This window comes from Chelmon rostratus, chromosome 8 (assembly GCF_017976325.1).
Source record: "Chelmon rostratus isolate fCheRos1 chromosome 8, fCheRos1.pri, whole genome shotgun sequence".
Classification (NCBI taxonomy): domain Eukaryota; kingdom Metazoa; phylum Chordata; class Actinopteri; order Chaetodontiformes; family Chaetodontidae; genus Chelmon; species Chelmon rostratus.
The window spans coordinates 11,305,634-11,323,478 of record NC_055665.1 but is presented as its reverse complement, the minus strand read 5'-3'; the positions used below and the strand labels follow the sequence as shown (position 1 = coordinate 11,323,478).

The 17,845-nt window shown below is 40.1% G+C and overlaps 3 protein-coding genes across 4 annotated transcripts; 1 reads left to right on the top strand and 2 right to left on the bottom strand.

The window, feature by feature from the left end:
- Positions 1-110: 110 nt before the first annotated feature.
- On the bottom strand, positions 111-5,078 carry ccdc106a (coiled-coil domain containing 106a). Its single transcript, XM_041942026.1, has 8 exons — positions 4,958-5,078; positions 4,380-4,440; positions 4,193-4,291; positions 3,849-4,070; positions 3,657-3,713; positions 3,234-3,515; positions 2,932-3,099; positions 111-2,821 (listed from the first exon to the last, which is right to left on the bottom strand). The coding sequence occupies exons 2-8, from the start codon at positions 4,438-4,440 to the stop codon at positions 2,505-2,507; spliced, it is 1,206 nt and encodes a 401-aa protein (XP_041797960.1). The 5' UTR covers positions 4,958-5,078; the 3' UTR covers positions 111-2,504.
- Positions 5,079-5,441: 363 nt separating this feature from the next.
- Positions 5,442-7,021, top strand: LOC121610167 (transmembrane protein 238-like). Of its 2 annotated transcripts, none has more exons than XM_041942144.1 (2): positions 5,442-5,573; positions 5,926-7,021. In XM_041942144.1, the coding sequence occupies exon 2, from the start codon at positions 5,933-5,935 to the stop codon at positions 6,260-6,262; it is 330 nt and encodes a 109-aa protein (XP_041798078.1). In that variant the 5' UTR covers positions 5,442-5,573; positions 5,926-5,932; the 3' UTR covers positions 6,263-7,021. The 2 variants fall into 2 exon arrangements, with proteins under 2 accessions (XP_041798078.1, XP_041798077.1); XM_041942143.1 differs by having other exon boundaries at positions 5,931-7,017.
- Positions 6,669-17,793, bottom strand: si:dkey-17m8.1 (C-Jun-amino-terminal kinase-interacting protein 4). The gene is made up of 28 exons (XM_041941906.1): positions 17,681-17,793; positions 15,685-16,064; positions 15,375-15,569; positions 15,123-15,243; positions 14,924-14,994; positions 14,718-14,782; positions 14,038-14,110; positions 13,772-13,941; positions 13,328-13,593; positions 12,942-12,999; positions 12,563-12,715; positions 12,385-12,427; positions 12,117-12,244; positions 11,950-12,003; positions 11,339-11,479; positions 11,078-11,210; positions 10,695-10,781; positions 10,546-10,593; positions 10,256-10,397; positions 10,051-10,093; positions 9,861-9,941; positions 9,644-9,711; positions 9,388-9,536; positions 9,124-9,295; positions 8,625-8,738; positions 8,430-8,528; positions 7,997-8,086; positions 6,669-7,860 (listed from the first exon to the last, which is right to left on the bottom strand). Exons 2-28 carry the CDS (start codon positions 15,781-15,783, stop codon positions 7,742-7,744), a joined length of 2,982 nt encoding a protein of 993 aa, XP_041797840.1. The 5' UTR covers positions 15,784-16,064; positions 17,681-17,793; the 3' UTR covers positions 6,669-7,741.
- Positions 17,794-17,845: the final 52 nt, after the last annotated feature.

Sequence of the window (17,845 nt, the reverse complement as noted above, 5' to 3'; positions counted from 1 at the left end):
CTTAAGTGGAATCAGCGTTTTATTTTGCAGATTGTCCTGGTCTTGGCAAGTCAAGACAGGCAAGTTTTGTTTGTAAAAAAAAACAAAAAAACAGAAAAAAACAAACGCTATTTATCGCAATGGGTCAGATTTATTGAAATTCAAAATTTTTTGCACTGGGTTTATCAAATTAACAAAAAAAATCACAATCTCTTTATCTCTTACAATATTCAGTGTTTTCCTTCTAACAGACTTCTCACTACACTGATTTAAATGGAGAAACTGGAAATTACAAATTAAAGTGCTCAAGATGAGGCCACATTTGTTTTAGCTGAAAGATCATTTACTGAACAATGTAGCTGCCCAATTTCTGATGCTTCAAAGTGAAAAAAAAAAAAAAAAACTTTTTGCACATGATTTTATATATGCACACTTCCCCATAGACATGCGAAAGCATAGCACAAAAAGCACTTGAAGTCCCCAATCATAAGCTTTTTTTTCAGTGACTGGTGTTGTTGGCTTGTACAGACTCTCTATATAGTCTATATTTTGTAAGAAATCAAGTGCCTTAATGACATCTGATTCTAACTGTACATGTGTTGAATCATAGGCATTGTTTCAGTGAGATATACGTTTCACTCAATATACATAAATATGACACAAAATTAGACAGATTATTGTTTTCAACACATGGCACCCTGGTATGATTTTGCAAATTCTGCTTAATGGTTACACTTTACCTTAGATTGCTTGCTTTTTAGCCACATAAAAAAAAATCAGACAGTGAACACTGCATAACTTGCACAGATTAGAATACCTATGTCTATGTCTCTATGTTTCCTGCCTGCCTATGTCAGGAAAAAGGTTATTGAGATATGAAAATTTAAACCAAGAGTCACTGTATTCCACTGTAACCTAATCTGTTTTAATGTAAGAGATCTTATCATTTCAATATACTGGTATACCACACATTGTCATACAATATAATCCACATATCTGTTGCTTTGAAAAGTACGAATTTTGACAAGACCTCTATAAACTACAGACCATCAAAGCGCTCTTTTCACATGCATTAGTAGTTGATCACTGGGAAGCAATAATTGATCCTCTGTGTGCACAAGCTAGTTGCTTTTGCTGATGCTGTTCACACTGGAAAATTGTATGTGTGATCAATGTCCACAATTTTCCCACACAGAACCAAAGGTTAGACAATGTTATACAAACAGCTAGTATAGTAAATGCTCTGTACTGTATTTTACAAAAGGTATTATAGTCACCAAAGCATTACAAGAGCCTCAATACCAGAAGCATAAGAAGTGACATTTACTGTATTTTAGTGCAGATAATTTACAAAAAAGGTTGGTACAACCCTTAGTGGAACAACAGAGTAATGCAGCTGTACTGCTGTTAAAAGTGGGCCCAAGATCATCATGTGTTTTTATTATGAATCAAACACATACAATATCACCAGCATATTTGTGTCTGTCTTTGATATCTAATTAAGAAGTGGCTCTTGTTGCTAGATGTGTGTTACTGCCAGAAATGCATTTACACAACATAATGTTGGACTAGTCCTGACTATAGTCAACTGTCTCCTCCTTTAAACCAGGAGAAATGGAAAAGAGAACCCAAAATGACTCCATAATTCTTCTTCAGTGGATGTTCAGGGAGAACTATTGCATGTCTAACACAAAGAAATCACATAAATTGCATTAAGGCAAGTGATAATAGATAAGGGTACAATGACAATGGCAAAAACAATACAACAAAGCCCCCCGAGCGAAATAAACAAAGATTGTTTTCCTTAAAAGTATGGCATAATTCTACAAAATCTATGGATGGCAGCATAATTTAACCATTCACAGGCATTGTGATTGAAAACTATGAAATGTTTAGGTTTGTGTCAAATTGCACAACAATAAAGTGATAGTACTGCTTCTGTTTTTAAGTCATTTAGACTGTCAGGAACTGACATGATCTAGATGATCACTTACTGAACTACTGGCCTCAAGCTGATCCAGAAGCAAAGGAAAGAATGTCTGTGTGTCTCTCAACATGAATGTGCTAAGTTTGTTACACTCATTAAAGGATTGAAGACAATCAATCACCTCTATAATCCTAGTAGTAAACACACATTCATGAATCACACAGACATACCATTTTGCTCTTTCAGCAATAGGAACCATGTTTATATCCCTCTCTAGCTGCAGCAGGCACTCCCACATCTTCAAAATTGCTGGAATGATGGTGAGGATTTGTCAGACAAACTGACATTCCTGTACAACATATTGATAATAAAAGTGAGATGTGAAAAGTTTATGTGTCTGAGGATCTCAACCACAGTTTACATGGCCATATCCAAGACACTGAGATAGCAAAATAATTGCTCATGCCTCTGGACTTTCTCTCTGCCTCAGAGGTGAGCTGGCCTGCTGCAGAAGAACCCAACTGTCTCTTCTCTCCTCACTTAACCACCAACTCCACTGTTGTCCAGAGACATTTCCCATTCCTCTGTCTTTCTCCTCTCAGTGTCTGAACCTGTAGGAGATGGGCAGAAGCAGGTTATTCTTTTTTAGGGCCTGCACCCTGCTGAGTGTCTCCTCATCCAGGGCAGTGTAGCAGCGCCGGGCATAGTCCAGCAGCTTTTCCTTGGATGGGTCAAACTCGCCCACCTCTGCCACCTTCTCTGGGGCTACTAGTAGCAGCTCAGCAATGGGTGTGGTGGAAGCCACTGTGTTGCGGTCCACACCATGGATTTGGAAGGCTTTAGACATATTTTTCAAACGCTGGTATGTAAGCAGGATCTTCTTGTAACGAAACAGCACTCCAGCAGCATCTTTCACTTAAGAACAAGAAAGTACAAAAGAATTAGATATAGCAGTCTCATGACTCGTCTATGGTTGAGTAAAGACACTGAAATGTTTTGCAGCAGGATCGTTCTCCTTTTCCTACCTCTCTGCCGCTCTCTAGGGGCTCGAAAAACCCGCCTTCTCTTTAACTGGTGTCTGTTGCTGTTAATGGTATCTGACATTACATCTTCCCCCGATATCATTTCCTCCTCCTCAAGGTAGCCGTCCTGCTCCAAGTACTCATCAGATTCTCCCAAGAGTGAAAGCGAATCTGATGACAGCAAAAAAATATCCTCAGCAAAACCCACTAGGTAAAGGCCACAGGCAACATTTTTCCCGGTTTCTTTCCACTCCAAAATCTAACATCAATTAAGGTGATGGAAAGCTTTGTCCTAATTTTATTACCTGGACCCACGTTGCTATGCCCACTCATTTCATTCATGGATGACCTTGTAACACTGTTGTTGTTGCTGCTGCTGCCACTGGCTGTGGTACTGGAAGTACTATGGCTATGGCCTTGCAAGAGGGCCTGTGACTGTGTTGAGTTGAACAAAGCATTAATAGAGGCAAGTTGATTGGTTAGTGGACTGGAGACATGGTTTTTGGAAGCCACCATGGTTGGAGGACCAGGCCTTCGCTGGATAAACGAACGTGAGGGGAAATGCTGTGAGTCCGTCTTCTGTTGCTCTATGAAGGGAAGAAAGGCACAGTATTTAAAAAACTGCAATCTAAGATGAAATACATATATTTAATACAGTAGGCAAGAATTATATCTAGCCGTGACTGTTTTTTAATTTAGTAGTTAAGTACATGAATCTTTTTTTTTACCAGAGGGACGTTCTTCCTCTCGTCTTGCTCTCCAGTTGAAACGTCTAGATTCATAACCTACAGAGAGACAAATACCAACAGGTAAGCATTAATTTGCCATCTTTAGAGACTTCCCTTGCAAAAGTTCGGTTTCTTGTCAACATATACTCTTGTTGAACAGGCTGTCATGTCACACCTGTCCCCTGTCCTCACCATTACTATACTGGCTCTGACTCTGCTCCTGTCCCTGGCTCTTTGTGGAAAAGATGAAGCGGTCCAGCTGGCAACGGAGGAAGTCCCTCTCCTCTTCCAAGTCCTCAATTCTTTTCTGCAGCCAAGAGTTTTTCTCCAGAGAGATTTGGAGCTGGGTCCGCAGGTTGGTGATCACCATGTATGAGTTGTTGACTGGGGATGGGCCAGCAGATGGGGGTGACTCTGAGGAGGACACAAGGGATAGTTTGGGAAATCCTAGTATTGCATAACAAGAAACTTTGTGTGAAGAATGAAATTATTATGCAGATAAAGGTGAGGTTTAAAATACTATTTTTGGTATTTACCATCAAAATTCTGATCACTCTGGTTGAAAAAGCCTTGCTGCTCAAAGTTGTTCTCTTCATAGGGGATGGCAATTTCATAAGCATCCTCGTTTTTAGGAGCTGAACAGGAGAAATATGCAGAGCATTAATCATAACGCCTGACCGTAAAGCAAAAAAACATATGTATTTGCATCCTTTAGACCCTTACTCTGCAGGTGGAGTGAGCTCTTGGATGTGGAAGCAGCATCAGTCCTGTTTCCGTCCTCCATCTCACACACAGACAACGGGAAGAATGTTTGATGAGTTACAGGTCTTAAAAAATGTCACTGGGGTATGCTACCAACTGCCTGGGGCATACACGAATGCATGCACAAATGACTTACACAAATAGGGTGGTTATACTTAAATAAATTTACTGAAAGTGTAGTTCACCGGTAAGCTTTCATAATGTGATCTGTCGTGTTTTATGCAAGCCCAGACAGCCAACAAACCAAAGCTAATTTTATTATACACCTACATGGTCACGCACGTATAAACTGAATCAGCAAAAACTTGGTGTGTTACTCAAATATAAGTTTGTAGCGGCCTGATAACCTATTCACAATGTGGAAGCGAGTTAACGTTAGCTCTGTACTACGTTAGCCTTGCATAATGTTAGCAAGAATTTAGCTACGAATATAAAATAACAATTCCATCCTTTCTGTACACGTTAGTGTTTATTTCCGTCATTCAGACATTACCAGAATCTCCATTCTAGCAATATATTGTGTAGAAATTGGTACATACCACTTTACGTTTGTAATAACTTAATCGTGCACATGTAATAAGACGTTATTACTCTGTCATATCTCCATTCTTGAGTTCGTCTGCTAGCTAACAAGCTAACAATAACAATTATCGCTCTTTTATTTTTTCAATATCTTCTTCATTTCCGGATACACGCGTCATTTCCGGATGTAATGAAATTAACGTTCCCCCTTAGTGGTAAACAGTATTGATAGAAAATAAATGCTGCAGAGGCTTTGTTTCTAAGTTTATTTTAGCTTGTGATGGTATTTAAAGTGGTGATTCTTTAAAAAATGTAAATAATATATGTGTTAACTATCTTGTGAATATTAAAGGTAAATATTCATATCAATTGATAAATATTTATTTTAGTACGGAAGAACTCAATTATGACAAAATTATAAAAATGTGTCCCAACATTTTCCACTTTCAGCTTTGAAACGGTTTAGTGTTGGGGCTACAGTGAAGCTGCAGGACAGGTTGAACAGGTGATGAGGTGTCAGGTTTCAGTGTTGACGGGTGGCTTTATAGAGCTGATCCCGAAAGACTCAAAACGCACGATTCTATCTATAAGCACTTTTGGAATTTAAATACTCAGCAACCCGGAAACGTAACGGTAAGTGATTGGGATTTTGTTTTTCCGAAAAAAATATTCGTAATAATGTAGCTTTGTGTCTTTCGTGTGCATAAAGAAGTCTATTGAAACGTACGGCGCAGGTGTGGCACCTGTTTTGACTGTAAATGCAGGTCCGGTGTGAAACATTTAAGAAAACAGAAGCCAGTATTGTAAATTATGCATGTAAAATTACAAAAAGAATTCCTCTATGTGTGTTTTATGCACAGAGGAAAAAACACTGGCCTATATAGCTTATTTCTTGTTAAAATTGTATTTATTTTTATTATGGAGTCAGAAAATATCTGATATGAAGAACTGCTGACATTTCATGACATCTTCCCCTGTTTCTAAGGGCAGCCATGGCACCCAAATATGACGGCTTGTCCCACTGTAAGCTGGCCCTGGTGTTTGCTGTGCTGATGGACCTGTTGGGTGTGATATCCCTGCTGCTGGGGGTCTTTGCTCCACTAGAGATCCAAGGCAGAGACTTTGGGGATCTGCTTGTATACTCAGGAGCCCTGCTGGTGCTGCTGTCCCTGGCAGGCTGGGTCATGTGGTACAGTGGCAATATTGAGGGTCTGACCTCTAAAAAGGAGTTTGGGGGAACTGTGGGTGGAGCTGTGGACCGCCTTGCTCGCTCCCTGAGCCGAAGGATACGGATCCCTAGGACTCACAGCAGTCCAACATAGGAGGTGGATCCCAAAGACACAGAGAACTACCTGACTGACTTAGACCGTTGTTATTTCGAGGGCTGTCCTTAACCAGGTGGCGGGCCAAACTGCCTGAGGCAAAGGAGTGTCATTGCTGTTTGTCAATCTCTTCACATACACTTCTGCTGTGGAGTTAACAAACTCCTTGTTCACATGAAGCAGAACTGTCAGGGTTATTCATTATGTTTTCATGAGAAAAACAGAGAGCATTTTTGTCCTCTTTGCTTAACAAGTTGTATGTGGACTACTCAGGACTGGAATGTAATAGGCGTGACTATAGATTCCAATATATGAAAATTAAAAAGATTAATCTGTTGTATTAGTTCGTCGATTTCCTTTGAAGATATTCATTAATCTGTTGATTTAACTGGTACAGAAACACCACTTAGAATGAAAGTTGCTACATTAACCACTGAGGACATTTTTATTAACAATAATCATGTTCACACAAGGTTGAGTCAGAGCTAATACTCAAGTCTTAATTGTCTTTCCAAGAAGGAAAAAGAGCTGCTATGACATCAACATGTGTGCACAAACTTGTAAGTGCACATAAATACTGCATAGGACACTTGAAAGAATTGCTTTCCCTTATTTTACAAAAGATACTGAAATCAAATGAAAACATAAAACAAATTAAAACATCCAAACACATTAAGCGCAAAACTGATTGAGAAAATAAATAATTTTTAAAGACAAACACTGAAGCTGTTCATTCAAAAGATAGGATATCACATATTCTTATGCAGACAGACACATTTAATGTGTGCAGTTATTTGTATTTGCACCATATGTGATGTGGAGGGGTAGAATTTGAAAATAAATTGCAAAAAACACACAATCAAAAGCAGTTATCCCCAGTCTCAATGCAGAATCAGGAGACAGTAAGTGACTGATTGTCTTAATGCTGAGCAAATACCCATACATGTTTCCAGTTCACAGTTAACAACAAAGTGTGTACACAGCAGCTTCAACAACAGCCACATTATTAAGTTAAACCTTATGATCAAAAAATGTACGACAGAAGAATCTAGTGCCCCTGTGGTGAATCGAAGATGTGATTGACAACTCTGCATGTTCAACAACAAAATATATTAACAGGGGTCTATCACTGTATGTCAGGGAAGCTGAATACTGTATTACTACAAAGGTAAAAATGGGCTTTTAGCTATCAGGTATCTGAATTACCCACAACTTCTACAGAAATTAGGTAAAATCTGATGAAGGCACACAGTAAGGCACCATTATCCATTAGGATAATCCAGTTAAAAGTTAGATGTACAAAATGAATGAGGTAAACAGGGGTGAAATAGTATGCATCATATATTTTTCAGAGGCTACTTTCATTTCTGCTATATTGAGACGTTGGTTCATTCAGTTCCATGAAAGCATCATTTCCAATGTTGTCTCAAGCTCTGCTGCTGCAAAGTGTAAGTCTGCTCCATCTTGAGACGATGAATATCAGAGTGCAGGGCTGGGCACAGTGGGGGTGGCATTCTGCCAGATGATCATGTGACTACGTTCAGACCGCTGAGGTATAGCCTGAGACAACTCAACTGATCCTTCACTAGCATCGTCTCCTGAAAAAGGGGACAACTCAGGTAGGACTTTATTAAACTAAGAACTGACTAAACAGTAAATAAATAGAAGGCTGATACAACACATCAGACAGTTGCAAACAATTCGACAGTACAATGGTGTTTTCCTGCAACTTACCAATTCTAAAGTTAATGTAGCCCTCCCCTCCACTGAGGATAAGCTGAGAGGTAGTGACCATGCTGCTACCAGGAGATGTGATCAAACAACCTGTGGCAAATATGATTATAGGATCACTAAAAAGACAAATACAGCATGCAAGTGCATTTTGAAGGACCCCCCTGAATCAAAGGTGGGTGAGTCATTCTGGAGAAAGATGGTTGCTACTGCCATGTCTCCTTCGCAGCGCAATCACACTTTAACATGCCTGATTTCCCTCTCACTCACTTCCATCTGCACTTCCCTCAACCTGTGCACAACCACAAATGCCACCTGTTGCTGATTGGTTGGGTGTTGTGTGGCTCAGTCTGAACTGCTTTGTTTGTTTTTGTTACCTCACCCAACCTTTGACACGTTATTGGCAATGTTTAGCAGGCTTAGTTCAGACTCTTACCAGGTGCAGCAATAATGAACCTGACAGCTTGTCGATGTCCATGGTAACACAGCTGGGCTGATGCAATGGAGCAATATGGGATGGAAACAGCCTCTGATGCTGTAGTTGATGATTAAGATAGTTAATAAAAGATCAAGAACATTTCTGACAATATGAAATTCAAGTATTTGTATTCGCAGCCTAAATGAAACTCACTTATTGATAATGGGATAGAGAAAAGGGCACCACCTCCTGTGCCCACCCACAGGCGGCCAGAGATGACAGCAAGAGATGAGATCTGGAGAGGTGAGAGTGTCAGGAAGGCTTGGCCTACAGAGGGAGACAGAAATATGTCATCTGAGCTGCAGGAAAGAGTTTTAAGATACCTGACACAAAACCAAAAAATAGAATTATGAAATAACAATAAAAACAGCATTTTGTAGTCTATTAATTGATGTTGTTTTCTCCTGAATCTAACAATAATGGCTCTTTTTTAAAATCTTTTGTCAGTTTGATTATGAAACGCTGCCACACACCACAGAGGAACATGCCCATACTGTCAAAACCACAATGGCTGCTAAAATATATAATGTTTAACATACAAAATGGAAAAACTTAATATATATCACAAATTCACATTTCTTTACTCAAGGACAAATTTGGTCCAAGGTAGAGACAAACATTTAAAATCACAAACACAATACAGTTCACGCACCTAATGTTTTAGTGACCAAGGCAGAAAAATCGACTTCCTGCAGCGGCCGTCCTGTGGACCAGTCAAACAGTCTGAGGATTGGGTCGAGTCGGCAGGATGTCCAAACACCGCTTCCACCAGCACACAGGAAACGAACCTGCTGCTCACTGCGTTCCGAGACTGAGAATGTTTGCTGTAAGGTCAGATATGGAATAATGATGGTGAGTTAAAAGACAAGTGCGACCAAGAGACACAAACAGTGTACGGGCCTCCTCTGTTTCTTACCTCGACCTTTTTGCCATCGACGTCAACCACGTGGACTCTGTTCCAATATCCCACCCACAGGCGACTCTCTTTTGCAAGGCAGCAGCGAATTGGCTGCAAAGGGTTTGATCCAAGAGGCATCACAAAGTGTGACTGCAGATTCCAGCCGCCTGTCAATCACAGCACTCTTTACTTCATTATCAATGTCACTAAACATTAAGGTATGCGAAACATGTAAAATGGAGGTGAGATGGATTAACTGAGACAGTCAGATTACCTGAACCGTGTGAGAAAAATGCCAAAGTCCCATCAGCTAAACCGGCTATGACTTTACCCTGGGAGTACCTGTCGGATTGAGTCAACAAAAAGTAGATTTCTAGATGAAAACATGAAGATAACTCAATGTCACATAAAGACAGACATTAAATTATTAAAATGTAATACTAATAATACCAATAGAAACGTACTTCAATCAGAGAGAAGACAGAACTCACGTGAGTGAATAAGCACCTTCTGAGAGGGAAACAGACTGCAGACAGCGCCTCCTGCCAGCAGAGGCTGAGTGCACCAGTATACTGTGATAGAGAGAGACAGTCAGAGTGCTTTGCCAACAAGTATTTTACTCAAAGAGAGTGTTTTTTTTTTTTTATTATTGAAGTGAGCTGCTTATTCAGCAGACACTACCTTCCTTCCTGAGTTCCAATCCACACAGTTCCTGCAGTGTCACCTGACATAACAAGACAGGAAAGACTGCGTCAAAAGGAAAAGCTAAGTAAGCAGGATGGCTTTCCAAATGTTTCAGTATGGTATGAGGGGATAACACGAGTACAGAATACATTAGAAAGGTTTTCTTTAGGAAGCTGCTGCAGCCCATTGTACTGGCACTGACCTATGGGAGGCACAGCACAGATGCAGAGAGCAGGAGCTGTGGGAGGGAGGCTGAACTGATCCAGGACTGTGTTGGACCGTGCTGGATCAATCACTGTAATATCGCTGCTGAAGGCAGGGCCAGAAACTACCCACACAGAACACTAGCAGAGAGGGACGGATATGGAGTTTGGAAAGATGAGTGGTATGAAACACGTCCCTGGGAAGTGTTAGTTATGGTTGGATGGCATTGTACATGGTGATTAGAGTATGACTGCGGTGGCTATTAAACCAGGATAATGGTAGACTTACTGTGGCCTCTCCTGAGATCTCAGGTGTGACTGCAACTGCACAGTTCAGCTGAAGAGAAAAATAAGTTGGAAACCGTGCTTAAATGCAACAGAGGTGGTAAAGGCTGCTAGGTTCTTTTGTTCAAGATGTTTCGCAGTGAAGAGGTCTACCTTAGCTATGGAGTCTCTTTGATCCAACAGTCTGAGCTGCATTAGAACGGGAACATCTTTAGGCTCTGGGACAGGTTCCTGGGACTCCTAGGATAATTACAGTTAATCACAAGGATATTAGGATTGTGGAAATGTGCATGTCTGGGTATGTTAAAGGGTGTGGGTGTGTTAAGTCTCATCAATCCAATGTAGTGGGATGGATGGAAGACAAGACCTTCTTTCACTGGTTCAGTTTAATAAATACTATATTGTAACAATGTATAATTCAGGCTTGTGTAACAGCCAGGGAGGGTTTGAGGCTATTTTAACTGATGTGCTCTTCTATATTCCCACTCACATATATGTATTTCTGTGTATCTACAGTATGTGTGCATGTCTACTACCTGTGTGTTTGCCAGTGGTATGCTCCAGCCGTGTATCTGCCGTTTTCCAAGTGATCCCCAAATGTGTGAGCGAATTTCTCTGTAGAGCTCTCTCCTCCTGACACGAGGGGAGAGAGCAGCAGGAGAAGCGGACCTACAGAGAATGCTTCTGGTGTTAAATCAGCTTTACTGAGCCTTTTACAATTGTTCCATTTTGTTGTCAATAATAGTGTAAATAGAGAAGCATTTGTAAGACCAACATAGGCAGAAACACAAGCTTACTCAGCATGAGTGTGACTGACAGCCGGTAGTTGTGGAGACCTTAGAGGAGAGTGAGTGAGTGATGGAGAAGTTGGCAAGGCAAATGCAGAAGCAGGTGGTGGGATTAAGGGTTCCTTGGACAGGCCAAAGAAGCGGTTGAACCTTTGATAAAAAAAAAAAAAAAAAAAATACCCATAAATATTTTATACAGACCATAAAATTAATCCAAAATAGTAAAGATTCTTCCCTCTCAGGCATGTATAGCTCAGCTGACAGTGTTTACCAACTGAAACACCTATAACGTTCAGGTTGCCTTACTGCCATGTTAATAAGCAGGCTTTCTTGCCTTCATGCAGTGCTCCTATTTCTGCATAGCCAAGTGCTTCTAACCAAATGGACCCTTAAATGGTAGTTTTATTTTGGTGTAAGTGCTGCAGTGCTACATTCCCACTGGTTTTGTAGCACAGGTATGAGGACTAGCATACCTCTGATGTTTCGGGGGAACAAAGCTGCACCAGCTAACCTTGAGTGTTATGAGGACATTAACTCCACTGCAGTTTTAACTGACAGGATGATGAGCCTGTAGTATAATCTAAAATGTTCTATTTTTAGATGAGATGACAGACACTTACTTTCTCCAAACACTGGACCTTTTGTCCTCCGTTAATCTCTCCCCCTTTGCTGCTCTTTAAAAAACAGAAAAAACACTAAATGAGGTTGGAGACGAAAACCCGAAACACAACTCTCTATTGGAACAGATAACAACTTTGGAGCTCAGTTGATTCAGTAGCAAAGTTACCTGAGGGTCTGACTATGTCTTACTGCCTCCTGCAGCTCAAACAGACGCTGCTTATATTGGTTCTTCTCCATGACCGCACGAGCCATTTCAGAACGAGAGAAGTGGCGCATGGATGTGGGTAGAGAGGCCTGAAAGGAGAGATTTATGCTATTTAATGGGGTACATACATCAGTTGCATACATCATGATTAACACTGAGCAGTTACTGTTTCACTACATCTACATCTGATACAGTAGATAAAAGCCTGAAAATTACAACGTCTCCTTACATCAGGATCCTCAGATTGGCACGCTTCCAGCTCTTTCCGAAGTCTATGAAAAACGGTGGATATAAAGCACAAAGTTAACAGCAGTATATATCATAATAACAAAAATAAATGCAATCATTTTTCCAAAAAGTCAGAGAGTGAAGAAACAATATTAAAATAGGAAAACAATGTTCTACACCTCTTAGTTTCCTCCTCTTTCTCCTTCACCCGCCCCTCTAATCGAGAGACTGTTTCCTGAAGACAGGACACTTCCAGTTTCAGAGCTGAGCGGTCATCCGTCAGCTCTACTACCCGAGATATCAGAGCCTTACGAGCAGCTTCTACTAACTCACTGTACAAAGAAACAGAGCAAAAGATGAATAATTTAAGATTACGAAGAAATCGACTATCGCTTTGGTGATGAGAGTAAACATATCACATTTATGACTAGATCACATTCTCCTCTTTTTGATTTGTTTGTACTGAAGCAGGATACTTTACTGTACTAAAGTGTTTGGAAAATCCCCTGCACACCCTCAATCGCACACAAGGTCAGAGAAATTAAATATAGGACTCACTGGGTGACTTTCAGTTCCTCATACTGAGAAAGAATCTCCTCAAACTGGTCTGTACTGCCTACACAGAAAACAAAGGTATTAAAATGCTTTACACGGAGAACACTTAGAGAAATATAGGTTTAACTGGTATTTCCACTCTTCATTCACATCCAAGCAGACTACTACTACATGGAATGGTGCAAAACAGTAAAAACACTTATTTTGTGTTTCAGTGCTGCATATAACAGACTGTTAATGAAATATTTGTTTTTTGTCTGCTGTCACATGAATACACAGCTATCTGTACACTGGCAGTGTTTTGTAAATGTTTTGTAAACGATGACGGGAAAGTACATCAACCACGTTGCTGAAATGGGTCTTAAAACATGTCATCCTGATGATCTTACCTCTGACGCTGGCCCCTTGGTCTACACTCTCCACATAATCCCGACTCAGCTCTGACAGCTCAGAGAACACCGAATCAGTGTTGCGCAGCTCCCACTCCATACTATCATCTTCCTCCTCCTCCACCTCCTCGTCTTTTGCCTGCCTCTCTCCTCCTTGCTCCTCTTCCACCTTGCGCTCCTTCTCTCCCTCCTTCTCCTCAACCTCCCCTATCTCATCCTTCAAGCTGGTCTCCAACACAACTCTCGGTGGCCTGGCAACAGGGGTGCTGATAATGATGATGATGCAAATGAAAGAGCAAGAAATGTGAGACAATACTTGAATATCCGAAGTGCTCTGTGTAAACGAGTCACTGATCTTAAGTCATCTTAAGTTTAGTTCATGATTACACAAACTTTTCTTACTCAAATCTCAATAAAAATTGGCTCATAGTTTTGAATTATTACCTTACATCCATACAGCCATGGAACTGCCTGAGCTCTGGAGTGGAGCTTATGATCTCACTGATAAACTGATCTGAGGTGGGCTTTACTGCAATGTCAATTGCATTTTCCTCCTTGGCTACTAGATCTTCCAAACAGGGGGGACCAGAATTTGAATGCGGTCTTTGAATCATCTGCAAAAAAGTGCAGGAAACAGCAGTTTCTTCTCTGTCAAAATCTTGCACCAAAATATGTTTAAAATACAGGTGTGTGTGTGAGGATATGTTCACCTTGTCATTAACATTGGATCCTGACAAGACTTGGTTGGATGAAAATTCTGCATTCTTGGGACGCAAGTGATTCCTAAACACAACATGCAAAAGAAAAGTCATCTGTAGAAACAGTATCAGTTGGTGCTTCTTTCTTACATCTTGCACCGCTTCCCTGCAGCATTACTGAATTATAACCTTTGACTTGTGATCAACACCATACTAACAACTGCTATCTTATTCTGAAAATGACTACCAAACACTATTTTTCAGACAAAAGCTCAAAGGTGAAATTACAGCTTTCTGGATAATGAGCTAACCCTTTCTATAAATGTCTCATTTAACAACATTAGAACTTAATTTACATTTGCCATAAAATGCCATTTTTTAGTGACATATCGTATATACTGTACTTGGTTTCATTGTAAAATTCAAACAAAGACACTGCTACACTGCTGCTATGTTGCTAAATTGTTATGGTAAAGTCTGTTAGAATGGGGTCAATGTCAAGTAGTTTTTTATATATATATACATATATAAATACACACACACACACACACACACACACACACACACACATATATATATATAGTTGGATACGGTCCACACTGGCCCTTGTATGGCTCATAATAAAGTTGCTGTAATGAAACACTATCTACAGTATAAGAAATTACTTTAGATTAATGTTGAATAAGAACAACCTCATAGGAGAATCTCTTTCAGAATCCTTTCTCTTGTCCAAAAGTTCCCGATATGTGTGAGACAACTGAAGGAAAGAACATCAGTGATATGTAAGAAGTAGTATAATGAGAAAAAACAGCTAAATATTGTTAACAGGGTTTTTAAGAAGTCACTGGCCTACGATACAATAGCACACAAGTTTATAGACTAAACAGCAGTATCTGACCTTGTTGTGAGTATGCCTCAGTGTGCTCAGTTCTCTGCCCAGATTTGCCTTCTGCTCTTCCAAGGCCACCACTGCAAGAAAACATAACATGTAGCTTTAGATTTGAAATATATCTAGTCATGCACAAGAAAGATGAATGATAATTACAATTACAGGGCTAGTGTGTCATTTGTCACAGTTAATATAGTCAAATACTCACACTGATCAGCTTGCTGTCTTGCTTTCCTCTCCAGCTCTCTCTCTCGTCGTTCTCTCTCCTTTTCCCTCCCCCTCATGGCTCTCCTCTCTTGTTCACTTTGGTCATCCAGCTCTAGATACCTCTAAAGAAAACAGAACACTTTCACAGCTCTGAGAACAGACAACTTCCTACTTTCACAACTTTTCAAAACAAATAACTGAATCATGGTATATCACACGAGATCAACGCTTCCAACACTCCACCAATCCCCACCTCTTGACTTTCTTTCCTGAGTGCTCTCTCTGCTTGGTATCTCTCCAGCAACTCTTCTCGGTCAGCTTTCTCCCTCTCAGCCTCCTCCTCCCTGTCTCTTAGCTGGGCTTTGCAGCTGGCCAGCCCCTCCAGGACCCACACAAATATGGGTACCAGCGACTCCACCACACCTTCGCCATGAGTCTCAATAACTGTCTGTGACAGGGCAAGGCAGCAGAGTGAGAAAGCAGGTAAAGTATGTGAAAATACATGGCATATTTTTTAAACAATAATGGAACAGAAAAGAAAAATAAACGAGGAGCTGCTTTACCTGAAGTTCTGAATACAGTTTTCCTGCCTCTTCACTCACAATGTTCGGGTCCAGCTCCACCTCCCCTGTCCCACACAGCACCCTCTCACCACACTCCATCTGATAATCACTTTTATCTACTGTATTAACAGTCAGAGTGGCTTCCCCAACTCAACGCAATGATTTTACAGCACTATAAACCAATTCTGACTATACTTCCTCACCAACTAAAACAACTAGTTTATCTAGTTTTGAACATTTCTGCTAACACCAGCAGCACCCATCCTCCACAACCGAATGTTTCATTTGTTCTTGACTGGGACATCATCCTCTTAGACTGCACTCAACTACATGTTTCTGTACTGTGAAGTCTGATGTCAGAGGGCATTTTGGAGTCCATCCTGGGAAAGAAAAGAGGAACATATAATGATATATAATGATCACCAACCTCTTCTACACTGCAGCCAAGTTTAACTGCAAACGAACAGGCAACTGTTTTGTACAATTTTCAAGCTTAGACGTGGATTTTTTCCCAACTAATTACGGCAATCTTATAATTGGTTGAACATGGTCACGTGATCAATCTGTGACTGACTGGTTTGTTTAAAAGCAAACAAAAAACAAAGCATCTGCTCAGCAAGGATGAAATTCAAATTTCAATGGATGATTTCAAGTCAGGGTATAAACTGAAAAGACATTCATTACAGATTAGTTTGTACACTTTGACAGATGTAAACATACAGCTAGATCAGCCACACATTCATTCCTGGATGCCTTTCTCTTTAAAAGCCGACATTTTCAAAGGCACAAACAACTGCATTGTATGTAGTGCAGTTGCTTTAATATGTTCACCCCCAAAACTTTACCACAACTTAAGCAAAAGTCCCAGAAGAGCTGAAATAATTGGTTGATCAATTAGTCACTCAACAGAACAGTGTCTAGCAACTACTTTGATTAAAAAAAATAGATGGTTGAAGTAATTTTGAGAGCAAAACGCAGAACATTTCCTGCTTTATTTTGTCTCATGTGATGGTAAACTGAATATCTTTGAGTTTTGAACTGTTGGTCAGACATAACAAACTCATCATCAATCATCATTACCAATTATTTTGCAAATATTTTCTCAATTAATCGTTCAGAGTGTGAGGTCGCTTTTTTTTTTAACTATACTGTCAAATAAGGCCAAAAAAGCAGCAAAACATCACATTTGAGAAGCAGGAACCAAACAATGTCTGCCATTTTTTCTTGAAAAGTGCCTCAAATGATTATCGCTTGTCCAATTAGTTGCAGTTTAATTTTTGTTAGATAGATAAGACTTTATTAATCTAATGTAATAATAATAATTTATCTAACTGACTAATAAATTAAGTTGTAGCCAAATCAAGCATCAGGAAATGAAATGGGCATTTTTTTTACTATTTCCTGACACTTTGTGGGCAAAATTTAATCGATTAATGAAAAAAATAAATAACAGGTTAACTGGTGTGGATCTGAATCCTTAGTAGCGGTCTTAATCACCAGGACATATTTGGCAAGGCGTCTAATAAAAGGGTGTAGCTCCAACGTTGCATGTAGCTGCTAGACTTTAAACTCTCGCTAATGTGCTTTATAGACCCCCTGACATTTAACCCCGATATGAAAGAGAAAGTGGACCTCTCTGTTAAATATTTATGTATCTCTAATAAGGATTATGTAATGTGTAGCACGGACATACAGACCAAACGAGCGCCTGTATACGTGTGTGTCAAAACAGCACCACAAATAGCACACACACATTCAAACGGCTCAAAGTAAACACACTGCGCCCATAATTAGGCTAATTAGCCTCCGTTGTTAGCTAAGAAGAATACAAAGCTTTAAAAATGACACGCCTGAATTGACATGCTGTATAAATAAGTAACATGACTGACAGTGGACACCTTGAGAGGGCTTTGGCAGCAACTTTACAAAGTTGTAACTTGACCAAAAAAAACGAGTAGAGTCGTCGCGCTGTTCGGCTGCAGTTTTAAAAACTCACCTTAACGGCTGACTCCTTCATAAGTCCCACTTCACTGGCTCGAAATACTGAAATTCCAGCCGTTTTTTCTTCGGGGACGATATCAATTACACATAAACGAGTTTAAAGAAGGGGGTGTCGTTTGATTCTGACGAGCGGAGACATGTCCTCGTTCTGGCCAATCAG

Bases quoted from the DNA above. Each gene is read 5' to 3' on its own strand.
- LOC121610167 (XM_041942144.1), top strand. From the start codon at position 5,933: ATGGCACCCAAATATGACGGCTTGTCCCACTGTAAGCTGGCCCTGGTG.
- si:dkey-17m8.1 (XM_041941906.1), bottom strand. From the start codon at position 15,783: ATGGAGTGTGGTGAGAGGGTGCTGTGTGGGACAGGGGAGGTGGAGCTG. The intron at 12,716-12,941 runs GTGAGTCCTATA...TTCTTTGTACAG, and splicing joins GAGGAACTGAAAGTCACCCA to TGAGTTAGTAGAAGCTGCTC. The intron at 9,537-9,643 runs GTAATCTGACTG...TGTGATTGACAG, and splicing joins ATTTTTCTCACACGGTTCAG to GCGGCTGGAATCTGCAGTCA.
- ccdc106a (XM_041942026.1), bottom strand. From the start codon at position 4,440: ATGGAGGACGGAAACAGGACTGATGCTGCTTCCACATCCAAGAGCTCA. The intron at 3,714-3,848 runs GTGAGGACAGGG...GTCTCTCTGTAG, and splicing joins TCAGAGCCAGTATAGTAATG to GTTATGAATCTAGACGTTTC. The intron at 3,516-3,656 runs GTAAAAAAAAAG...TTCCCTTCATAG, and splicing joins AGAGGAAGAACGTCCCTCTG to AGCAACAGAAGACGGACTCA.